The sequence below is a fragment of the Schistocerca americana genome, chromosome X (genome assembly GCF_021461395.2).
Source record: "Schistocerca americana isolate TAMUIC-IGC-003095 chromosome X, iqSchAmer2.1, whole genome shotgun sequence".
Classification (NCBI taxonomy): Eukaryota; Metazoa; Arthropoda; class Insecta; order Orthoptera; family Acrididae; genus Schistocerca; species Schistocerca americana.
In genome coordinates, this window is record NC_060130.1 from 847,265,731 (window position 1) to 847,278,686 (window position 12,956).

General features: G+C 37.7%; 1 protein-coding gene across 1 annotated transcript in view; it reads left to right on the forward strand.

The window, feature by feature from the left end:
- Nucleotides 1–12,956, forward strand: part of LOC124556600 (E3 ubiquitin-protein ligase HERC2) — an 832,907-nt gene that overhangs the window by 451,309 nt on the left and 368,642 nt on the right. Inside the window, exons 45-46 of the mRNA XM_047130567.1 lie at nucleotides 4,186–4,358; nucleotides 4,737–4,928. Coding sequence (XP_046986523.1) covers nucleotides 4,186–4,358; nucleotides 4,737–4,928 — 365 coding nt within the window. The remainder of the gene's footprint in view (nucleotides 1–4,185; nucleotides 4,359–4,736; nucleotides 4,929–12,956) is intronic.

Here is a 12,956-nt window from a genome sequence, read left to right on the forward strand (position 1 = left end):
CACTTCTCTCACAGCTTGTAAAATTTCATTGCGCTCCCTATAACATATCCGGCAATATGATATAATGCATTTCTTTCGATGTTACTTAAGTCGTCCTCACAACTGATTTCATGCTCTTTCCAACCTTTTGCAAGCTTAAAAACAGGCTGAGTTACAGATGATGTGTGGTGTGTAATGGAATGTTGGTCAAGAAAACTTGAAAGGTAGACAGAATCACTCTTGTCATAGGATCCTTTTCATACGTCTGTGACATACTGAGCAACACAAATAGTTTTCAAATTGTTTTTTAACTGCAGTGCTGTGGGAACCTTCTGAATACTTCTAACACAGGAGAACATATTTTATAGGCAATCTTGTGATTGATTGATTGATTGATTTTTATTGCCCAAAAACAAAACATTTACAGGGATGTTAATCTAGCTGTCAGCAAAAATTTGTAATTATTCTTGTGTAAAAAGATTTCCTGCGGATCAAGTACACTTTGTGTAGACAGTCTCACACCACTTTGAACTGGTTTCCAGCGACCAAATTTTCCAATTTCAATCTGCTCAAATATCATCATAACGTCGTTCAGCAATGTGATAGCCTCCTCCTTTCTTGATTGAAGGTGCTGATGGCAGTAATTGGATGCCTAGAAGTCATTGTTGAAAACCATTTGTTAAATATCTCAACAAACCATGCTCTCATTGTGTATTCAGCAGTATCAGTTTCAGAAGACATAAACTTTAGACCACAACTGGTTTCGTGGCAGAGAAAAGTACGTGCCTCAGAAACCTTCATTTTGATCAACTTATTTGGTTCTATTACATCTGTTGTTAGCTTGGAAGCAAGTTTCAAATCATTATCCTGATCAAAGCAGTGTAGTTCCTTAATATGATTACAGTCAACAATTGTGGATGGCAACTTATACTTGTCCCTTATCCTCTCAGGAATGTTTATAACCGTGTTGGACAGTAAACATTGTCTAACATTTTTAAAAGGTGTGGCACATCTGCAATTAATTATGTTATTCTACCTGCATCTTCAGGATTTAAAATTTAATTCTGAATGACAGAATTTTTTCCAGGAACAATTCCAAAATGTCTCCACATAGGTTAGGTTAGGTTAGTGTTGTTTAACGTCCCGTCGACAACGAGGTCATTAGAGACGGAGCGCAAGCTCGGGTTAGGGAAGGATGGGGAAGGAAATCGGCCGTGCCCTTTCAAAGGAACCATCCCGGCATTTGCCTGAAACGATTTAGGGAAATCACGGAAAACCTAAATCAGGATGGCTGGAGACGGGATTGAACCGTCGTCCTCCCGAATGCGAGTCCAGTGTGCTAACCACTGCGCCTGTCTCCACATACTTTGATTTGCAGCACCCATATCTGATGTCACACACTGTACACTTAGTCCTATATGTTCACTGCATTTAATTATTTGTAAAACAATGCCACACTAAACTTTACCATTTACATTATTATTAGTAAAATGATATGCCACTACTTCTTCCAACTGGAAGAGATACCACCCAAAATAAAAACACAAGCATGTGTGACAACACCTTCATGGCTTGGAAGGGTAACAGGGCCAGTATACTCACCTGTTCCCACATCAAATTCCCTGCTTGTAGTAATTGACATTTCATCAAGCAGTAGAACACAGTCACATTCTTTTTCACTCATACTTTCAACCTTTTCTGTGAGAAGCGTGAAGACTTTTTCTAGAATACCAGAACTGAAGTTCAAATCTTGAAGTCTCCTCCTTAGTGTATGCTGCGATGTCAATGGGAAACCTGAACTAATTAAATAATCAAATCCTTTGCTACCATATGCAAATTTCAAGTGGAGAGCTTTTTTCACACTACTCGCTGTCCATTTCAGTTTGTTTCTTATTTAAACTCTCCAGTTGAATGTCATTAAACAGTGTTTTTAGTTTATGTGGAACTGAGTGACACACACTGTAGAGTCTACTTTTTAGTCATATATTCCTCAAAGTAAGACAGCTGACCTCCTTGAGAGCTGAAATCTGTCTTTTGAACATGAATGTAACCTTCTAGTTTATGTAATTTTTCTGTGAGTTCACATTCTACTGGTTCACTTATATCACTGTCTTGCACACTACACATGAGATCTCCATCACACTGCTGCTAGATTTCTGCAACAGTCTCTGCTGTGGGACTGCTGATTTCATTTTCTTGAGTTGGATGCTGATGGTGTAGTTTAATTTTCCTTCTTTTAACCTTTAGTACTATGTGAGAAAAAACTGTTGGTATGGCATTGGATTTGAGCTTCCTCTTGCCATTGACCCTCACTTTCTCCCACTGGTCATCAGTGAAATGTTTCTGTAATAAAGAAGGAAAAGAAAGGAGCTGTAGTAAATTGATATCTGAAAAACATGTTTACCAAATATACTAGAGGGAAAAAAAGAGAGACAAGCTCTGAAAAAAATGCGTGAAGCTTCCTGCCCAAACAGAAGCAATGATAAATTGATAACTAGTCATCTGGAATGACAAGAATATGTTGACGTCTGCTACATAACTACATTTTAATTCTATGCTTATAAGAATTAGATGTGCTATGAAAAATTGCACACAGTCAATACACAGGCCAAATGTCACATCTCACAATAACATCTAACTTACAACTCACGTTGTATGCAGTTGGAAAGTTAAAACCACTTACCCCACGTAGATAAGAGTAGTTTGTCAGTTTCCACAAGGCTCCTGTGTGATTTACATCACCCCCGTTTACTGCAACGGCCCATTGCTTTCTTCTTTCCTCATTCGGTGGAAATACAAGCAAACGAAATTCACCTTCACCTCTGTTGGTACATCTGAAAGTAGCACAACCTGGCATTGTTTCTGAATGTCTGCAGAATAAATTAAAGGTGGTCAACTACATATGGTACCACTGCTATTATGCTTACGTCAAAACAGTAGTGATTTCATAACAAAATACTTTCTTATTTGAGCTCATATTTAAGCTCACACATGTAAATTTCAAGCAAAAAGCTGTCTAAGTAGGGTGCGAACACATACAAAGTGCACAACAAATCAGTAAGTAACTCAAATTACCTTCTAATTGTTTCCAAAAATCTTCAAAACAGTAATCTAACTCTGAAAAGCATTGCAAACATAGCACTTGAGAGGTACCTGTGGCATAAACATGGTGTCACAGCGGCTCAGCCAGTCACGTGTGATTGTACCTATGGCCACTCTCTCCCTGTATATAGGCTTTCTAGGTACCACTGCTTCCATAGCCTGCACATTCGCCTGAGATATACTTGTAAAACATTGCTTAGAGAGTGTCTGGGTTGCAACTTTTGTATCACAGTCTAGAAACACTGTGACACATTGTGGGATTGTAGACAAACACTGTGAAGGGAAATATCTTGAGAAACAATCAGGCTCTCAGATTCAATGCTAAAATGTTTTGAGGTTCTAAGTACAGTGTGTAGAGCAAAAAATTTTCAAAAAAATTATGTTTTAGTTTTCACAAACACTAATACATTTAAAAGCTTGTAGTGTATGTAGTGTGAAAGGAATTACATACTTAGTTGTGTTCTGAAATTAAAAGTTTTTACTTTATGTAAACTCACCTGCGTAGAATCAGCATTCAGCCGCATTTACATGAAGTCATATAAACGAGTAATGTATGCATAGCTGGTAAACTGACTTTTTTCATATTATTACTGTAAAAATTATGCCAGTGATCTATGGAACACATAATTAACAACTTATTTTACCACTGTTGATATTATTGACAGACAACAAAATATGGTAATTAAATTTAAAAGAACTGTTGTTATTATACACTATTGAAATACAAGTTTACAGAGAAGAATACCATTGCTTAAGTAGCACTTAAAATAATTAATTGAAGTTTGCCATGTAACAATTAAAGAAATCGCTCTGATCTTGCATATGGGTTTGTGAACCATGCATTATTGACCAGTCTCTTACTTTTAATGTACAGGAATGTGTTTTCAAGTACATTTTCTCGTTACACTCTTATATTAACAATATGCAGACAGAATGCATGTCACTACGTAACATTGTTGGATGTAGTATGAATTTTTAAATTTTGGTATGTCTCATATTTTCTTAGGTTTGCTCATTACATTACTTTCATGTTATCTGGTGCTTTGAGTTTTTACATGCTTTCTGTTAATGCTAAATATTATGGTAAGCTGTGTTTAATTTCAGGTTTGACCAGTGAAGTCCCTCCAAGTCCTGAAACAGTTGTTGGCTGGCTTCTTGAACATCCATCTCACACATTGGTTGAATCGGATTCTGACTCTTCTTTTAATGAGATGTCATCAGATTCTGACACTGCATCAGAAAATTTAGGATCAGGTGTGGTGTCTGGTGCACCAGATGTGAGTATAATTTCACTTTACATAGAGAGAAAACCGTACTTAAAAATAAAGTATTCCACAGTTTTAAATAGTTGAGACACCGTGATAAATCGTTGTCATTGTTATGTTGTGCTGTTTATTGGTTAGTGTGTTGACTGTGCATTATGTTAGTCTTATTTTAATTCATTTTTAGACTCACATTCAAGATGACTCTGTTAAACTCATAAACTGTTGTTGGCAGTGCTGTGTACTATCAAATGGTAATATGTTCAAAATAACGAAGGAGTCTGTATATGCATAAGCTTGTTTCAGTTTATGATGTACTTAAGATTTTGAAATTTGTGGAATAAAAAGTTTTCAAGAGCTTTATTTTATCTTGGAATATTTAATTTTTTTTAGGTTACATCAACAACTGGCTATAATCAACGAGCAGATTTTCTAACAAATGATGAATATGCCATGTATGTACGTGATAACATAACAGAAGGCATGCTTGTGCGTTGCTGTAAAAGTTATGAGGAGGTCCATGAAGGTGATGTGGGGACTGTTTTGAAGGTAGCATATGATGGCCTTCATGATTTAAATGTTCAGGTGAGATAATGTTTGGGTACAAATCTTTCAAAAGCGCAAAGAAAGAAAAAAAGAAACCTTTGTCCTACCTTTTGAAATAATTTAGCCTGTTGCATAATTATTTTTGTTGCTATCTCCACAGTTACAGTTTAAAGGAATAATATCTCATTTACAACCAGTTTTGAAACCAAAATAAATCAAAACCCTATCAAAACATTTGCTTTACTCCATAGCCTCATAAGTAGTCATGCAGTTATCTGAGTGAAGTACCTGAATTTCTTCTCCCAGAATGTCAGGCATAGTACTGCTCTAAACAGCATTCAACTACAGTGTACAGTGCCAAAAAAAGAAAGAAAGAAAGAAAGAAAGAATGAAAGAATGAAAGAATGAAAGAATGAAAGAAAGAAAGAAAGAAAGAAAGAAAAAAAGATCGGATGTCAATGTATCTTCAAACACTTACTCACCATCAGTGTGTGTAAACGATTAGAGCTGCAATACTCTATACCAGATACACTGTCCACCAGAGTGAATGAGTGCTGTTCATGTTTATGGTTACTACCAGGCCCGCTAGGGTGTATAAGGGACGTGAACAGCATCATACCACTGTGAAGGACAAGGAGATGCTGTGTGCTTGTGTAGCATTAACACCACCTGACAGAGTTTGAAAGTGACCTCTTTCTGGGTCTCCATTTGGCTGGTTGGTCAAATTGTGGAATATCCAGATTATTGGGACATCCAGATGTGACAGTGTCCCATTGTTAGACTGTATGGGAATGTGAAGGCAAGCATATTTGTCATCAAGTTTCTGGTTGACCATGTCTGACCACCACAAGCAGGAATCTGTGTATTGTGCACCAAACACATTGAACCCCTTCACATATGTGTCATCCAAAAACAAGTAACAGACTGTATGCAACGTTCTTTGTAGTCTAGCACCATTGGGCAGAGACCAGTAGCAACTGGACTAGGGAATTACTTTCCAATACATGGGCTGACATTAACACCAGATCATAAACGGCTGTTTGGATGGTGCCATGACAAGGAAACATAGACTGATGATGACTGGCATTGCATTGTATTCAGTGATGAATCATGATTTTGCATGACCCTGGATGACCACTGTCCGCAAGGAGGTGCGGTGAGATGGGGAGAAGATCCGTTCTTCCAATGATTTGGAATGGCATGGTGGTGTTACTCCCGGCATCATGATATGAGGAGCCATCAGGCATGACTTCGTGCCACAGCAGGTAGTGATTGAGGGTCTCTGACAGCACAACATTACATCATGGACAACCTTGACCAGTTTTCAAAAGAATAGTGCTGGTCCACACATGCCATGGGTCTCTATCAACTGTCTGCATAATATTGCTGTGCTCCCATGCCCAGCAAGATCCCCAGATCTGTCCCCGATAGAACACGCATGAACCAGCTCAGACTTCCATGCCAGCCCAGTGTGAGTATCCAGGATATAAAGATTTAGTTACAACATTTGTGGCCAACTTGCCTCAGGTGATGATACAGTGACTTTACACTAAGGTGACAAAAATCATGAGATAGCGATATGCACATATACAAATATTTGTAGCATTACATACACAAGGTATAAAAGGGCAGTGCATTGGCAAAGCTTCATTTATTAGATTAGATTAGATTAGATTAATACTAGTTCCATGGATCATGGATACGATATTTCGTAATGATGTGGAACGAGTCAAATTTTCCAATACATGACATAATTAGGTTAATTTAACAACATACTTAAGTTAATATAACAACTTTATTTTTTTGTGTTTTTTGTTTTTCTTTATTTTTTATTTTTATTTTTATTTTTTATTTTTATTTTTATTTTTTAATTTTTTTTATATTTTTGTTTTTTTTTTTTCTTTTTTTTTTTTTTTTTTAATTTATATCTAAAAATTCCTCTATGGAGTAGAAGGAGTTGTCATTCAGAAATTCTTTTAATTTCTTCTTAAATACTTGTTGGTTATCTGTCAGACTTTTGATACTATTTGGTAAGTGACCAAAGACTTTAGTGCCAGTATAATTCACCCCTTTCTGTGCCAAAGTTAGATTTAATCTTGAATAGTGAAGATTGTCCTTTCTCCTAGTATTGTAGTTATGCACACTGCTATTACTTTTGAATTGGGTTTGGTTGTTAATAACAAATTTCATAAGAGAGTATATATACTGAGAAGCTACTGTGAATATCCCTAGATCCTTAAATAAATGTCTGCAGGATGATCTTGGGTGGACTCCAGCTATTATTCTGATTACACGCTTTTGTGCAATAAATACTTTATTCCTCAGTGATGAATTACCCCAAAATATGATGCCATATGAAAGCAATGAGTGAAAATAGGCGTAGTAAGCTAATTTACTAAGATGTTTATCACCAAAATTTGCAATTACCCTTATTGCATAAGTAGCTGAACTCAAACGTTTCAGCAGATCATCAATGTGTTTCTTCCAATTTAATCTCTCATCAATGGACATACCTAAAAATTTTGAATATTCTACCTTAGCTATATGCTTCTGATTAAGTTCTATATTTATTAATGGCGTCATACCATTCACTGTACGGAACTGTATGTACTGTGTCTTATCAAAATTCAGTGAGAGTCCGTTTACAAGGAACCACTTAGTAATTTTCTGAAAGACAGTATTGACAATTTCATCAGTTAATTCTTGTTTCTCAGGTGTGATTACTATACTTGTATCATCAGCAAAGAGAACTAACTTTGCCTCTTCATGAATATAGAATGGCAAGTCATTAATATATAATAAGAACAACAAAGGACCCAAGACTGACCCTTGTGGAACCCCATTCTTGATAGTTCCCCAGTTTGAGGAATGTGCTGATTTTTGCATGTTACGAGAACTGCTTATTTCAACTTTCTGCACTCTTCCAGTTAGGTACGAATTAAACCATTTGTGCACTGTCCCACTCATGCCACAATACTTGAGCTTGTCTAGCAGAATTTCATGATTTACACAATCAAAAGCCTTTGAGAGATCACAAAAAATCCCAATGGGTGGTGTTATACTCAGGTGATTCACATGAAAAGGTTCCCACAGTGATTACGGCTGCACATTGTGAATTAACAGACTTTGAACATGGAATGGTAGTTGGAATTAGAAACATGGGACATTGCATTTTGGAAATCATTTGGGAATTCAATATTCCAATATCTACAGTGTCAAGAGTGTGCTGATAATACCATATTTCATGCATTACCTCCCACGTGGATGGGCTTCCACGTGGATGATGCAGTGGCCGACAACCTTCAATTAATGACTGAGAGGAGCGGAATTTGTAGAGTTGTCTGTGCTAATAGATAAGCAATGCTGCATGAAATAACTACAGAAATTAGTGTGGGATGTACAATGAATGTATCTGTTGGGACAGCATGGCAGAATGTGGCATTAGTGGGCTATGGCAGCAGATGACCGATGTGAGTGCCTTTGGTAATAGCACAATATCGCCTGCACCACCTCTCATTGGCTCATGAGCATTTCGGTTGGACCCTAGATGACTGGAAAATAATCGCCAGGTTAGATGAGTCTGAATTTCAGTTGATAAGAGCTGTTGGTAGGGTTCAAATGTGGTGTAGACCCCAGAAAGCCATGGATCCAGGCTGCCAATAAGTTGCTGTGCGAGCTGGTGGTGACTTCCATAATGGTGTGTACTATGATTACGTGGAATAGACTAAGTCCTCTGGTCCAACTGAATCAATCATTGACTGGAAATGGTTATGATTGGCTACTTGGAGACCATTTGCAGCCATTCATTTACTTCATGTTCCCAAAAGGTGATGGAATTTTTATGGATGGCAGTGTGCTATGTCACTGGGCCACAATTGTTCACAATTGAAGAACATTCTGGGCAGTTCGAACAAATGATTTGCCTATGCAGATCACTGGACATGAAGCCCATGAAACAATTATGGGGCATAGTCTACAGGTCAGTTCATGTACTTAATCCTGCACCAGCAACACTTTTGCAATTATGGACGGCTATTGAGGCAGTATGGCTCAATATTTCTGCAGGGGCTTTCAACTTGTTGAGTCCTTGCCACATCAAGTTGCTGCACTTTGCTGGGTGAAAGGAGGTCTGGCATGATATTAGGAGGTATTCCATGACTTTTGTCACCTCATTATATAACACCCTTACCAGAGCACACATCCAGTCCAGAGAGGTGCAATGTCAAACTGATAAGTGGGCTCATATGGCCAAGCTCTTTGTCAGTTTAACCTGATTTTGTATTCATTGGAATGTCATCACATGCCCTCTCAGCCTGTGGAGTTTAATTTTTGTTTTGTCCTCCCCTTCTTGGTGCTTTAGTTCTCTCCCCCCTCCTCACCCCCTCCCAAGGCAGTTAAAGAGATTTTTAGTCAAGAGATGAACATCTTGATATCTTGATTGTTTTTTCCATTTTTGCTTTTTATGTTGTCATAGAAGTTATCAAGTAGAATCATACTTTTAATTGTTTTCTAAATTATCCAGCAGCTAATAAAACTTTTTTACCAGTGATCCTTAGATGTAGTCTGTCAGTAAATTGAAGAGCAAGCTGGCAAGTCGCCACTCTGTCTACCAAACTACATCACAAGGAGCACCTGCAGGCTGTTTCCCAATGTTGGATTGGCCTCTTTGTAGCATACCTTTTAAATGAATGGCAATGCATTGCTCAGACGTGATTGGGATTGTGTATTTTCCACTAAATGTGTTAACAACATATGGAATACAGATATTAGTAACTAATATAACTAACACAAGAAATTCTCATCACCAGAAGCTACATAAACCACCACACCCTGTCCTTCACTTCTAGACAGGAAAACTGATTCTTCTCCATCCTGTACTGCAGGTAGGACATTCTTCTGTGAAAATCCATTTCCCCCACTGTAAGGGCTCTTCTGTGTCCTGACTATGTGTACAATATAACTACTTTTGTCTGTTAATTCACACACACACACACACACACACACACACACACACACGCACGCACGCACAGAGAGAGAGAGAGAGAGAGAGAGAGAGAGAATGAATCTTTTTCTGTGTATTTCACGTTTTGGGGACTTATTTCTTTCGATTTAAAGTCCTTACTAGCAAAAGTCAACACTCAAAAATGTCTGACAAAACTCAGATATTCCAGTAGTGCATGTTTGTGCATCTTGTAACCAATGCTCACTAATGCATAGTACTGAAACTTCTGTAATATCACCACTTAGGAAGCCTTCTAATGCGCACAGCTGTTACTTGCAATTACTATACCAGTATATGCCTATGTACTTTAATATTTTTCTTCTAATGTTTGATAGTAAAAAGAATATCCTTCATACTTGGCAACTGATTTTGCTCTTATCCTTTTTTATGGGATGAGTGGTTGTAGTTGAACCTGTTGATGCCAGACATGCTAATGCCTGTTTTACTGTTACTGGTGTCTGGATTTGTGCTTAAAAGAGTCCCACTGTTACAACAGGAATTCAACCATGAGTAACATGGAAACCCATCCCCAATATTCTTTTTTCCTGTAGAAACATATGTTGTGTCTAGTAGATACAGACAATGATTTCAAAATGTACCAGAGCAACCTATGCCAAGTGAACTGTCACCAGTACTGTCTGCAGCTGTGTTCAAAAAGGTCTTCCTGCCTTTCAGCATTATTTAGACACAGGCAGTTGTGATACGATAGAGCTCAGTGAAGTACACATTAGTTTTGCAAGTAAATGAGGTCATTAGGTCCAGGTCAATGCCTTGTAATATTAGAAATTCTTATTCATTGTGTTATTTGCCACAAGTGCTATTACTGCTTGGCCTGCTTTTCTGAAATCTATACATAAATACTCTCAGTCCTTCATCTGCTGACTAAGTCCTGTACTAGACTTGAAACTTCTGGTAACGTCATGCTCCTTGTGTAGCGTAGCCTGTAACTGATGGCTACAGTTTAGCATTGGCTACTATCTCCCAGGAATACTTTATCTTCCTGAATTTGCCTTTAACTTCCATATTCTAATCTCAGAACGGGATGGTGGGATGGACCTTGAGAGCTAGTGCAGTGCAGAGGAAGACTATTTAAGTGACTGAGTAATATGTCAAGGGCATACATCTACATTTCTATTCGTAATCTATCAGCAGCCAAACGGTGTGGCACAGGGTATGTAGTGTACCAGAAACATTGCCTGACTTTCCTATTCCATTTGTGTGTAATATGCAGGAATATAAATTGTTGGTACCCTTATCTGTAAGATGAAATTTCTCTAATTTTGGCCGTTATCAAGATGCACGTTGGAAGAAGTAATAAGTTTCTTAACTTGGATAGGTTGTGGGCTCTTGGAATTTTGAGAGTAAGCTCTCTGTAGTGCATAATGCATTTCTTGTAGTTTCTCCTGCTGTAATTAATGAATAATATCTTTAGCACAGTGTTGTTAGTTGAATGAACACTTGATGAATTGCACAGTTCTAATTTGAATCTTTTCCACCTCTTCCATTAATCCAACATGGTAATGTTCTTGAATTGCTGAACAATACCTAAGAACTGATGAAATAAGATTTTGATATGTGAGCTGCTTCAAGGGGGGAGGGGGGGGGGGACACTTTCTTAAACAATGTTCACACTGATGGGTTTGTCACAGAGACTTGTACCCGGCACCGGAGAAACTTAGCTCAGGGACACATGCCCAGCAGAAGTAGCCAAACTGAGCATTCTCGCTGGTGACACGTAGCCGGTCAATTGCATGGAACATGGCATCGGACACAGAACTTCTAGTTATTTGTGCTTGCACTGTGAATATAATTGTAAAAATGGAGAATAATCAGAGAAAGCAATGAAGGTAATAGGTGTGTAATTTTCTCCATAAACAGTGTTGTCATAGAGCTTACAGTTCAGTGATGAGTGACCTGAAAGTTCAAGACATACAGGATTTTCAAAAATTTTATTTTTATGTCTATGATGGACTTTTTAGATCTCAGTACTACACATTAAAAGGTATAATTTTTTGAGAAGCTGTAACTGCTGCTGAAAAACTTCCCATTACATTAAGCTTTTTAGATACTGGAGATTCGTAAAGCTCCTTAATGTACATGCATAGGATTTCAAAATCCAAAATCAGTGAAATAATGCAAAAGTGTTGGTTTATTACATCCTTCGGGAAGATCAGCGAATTGTAGATATATCAACAAACAATTCATCTCTGTCCGAACCTGGTATCTTCAAGAATGAACATCTGTTAAATTCACAGAGGAATTGTGACCTCAGTTTGTGAATTTTACTATCCAATTCTTTATCCAAAACAAAGATGTGAGTCATTTAAACGCCTTGCATTTGACGATGCATGGATACACATGCATAGTAGAAAATCTATCTGGGGTTTGTGCTGTGTTTTGGACAATTGAAAAGATACAGGCACATCTTCCAGGACAGAGTATTTCTCAGAATTATAACATCATTGATGCAGGCACGTGTTGCATGAATTTGCAACTTTTGCCACTCCTCATTGGCTACATGTGCCCGGCACAAATCAACATGACAAATCCCACAGAGTGAATGTAGCTTTGGAATTCTATGGATAAATTTCAATTAGTTATTTCCAATCAGGCAATTTATGTGGCCATTTCACTTGAAATGACACTCCTCCAGTACTACTAAATACCTTATGGCAAGGTTTCATTCATCTTAACAAAGTTTATTAGGGTCTACAACTCAATATATGCAGAAGACAATGATTGAGACTTCCATAACCACTTTCAGGACATTTCGTCTTTTTTTTTTTTTTTTTTTTTTTTTTTTTAATTCCGATTTTGGCCGTCTAGGGACCGCGTGAAACAACTATTTTTCAATGTACATTTCTCCTATTGCGCTCCTCCTCTTTTCTCTTCTGCCAATATGTCTTCATCCTCTCTCTGTGCTGCTCCCTTCGGTCTTCTGTCCACACTGTTCCTCCAGTTCTTCTCTTCTTCACTTCAAATCCTTCAAAATGTTGAATTTTGTCTCTCATTAAGTCTCTGTTGGTTATATCATCTTCTCCTATACCCATCTCCTCTAAATCTGC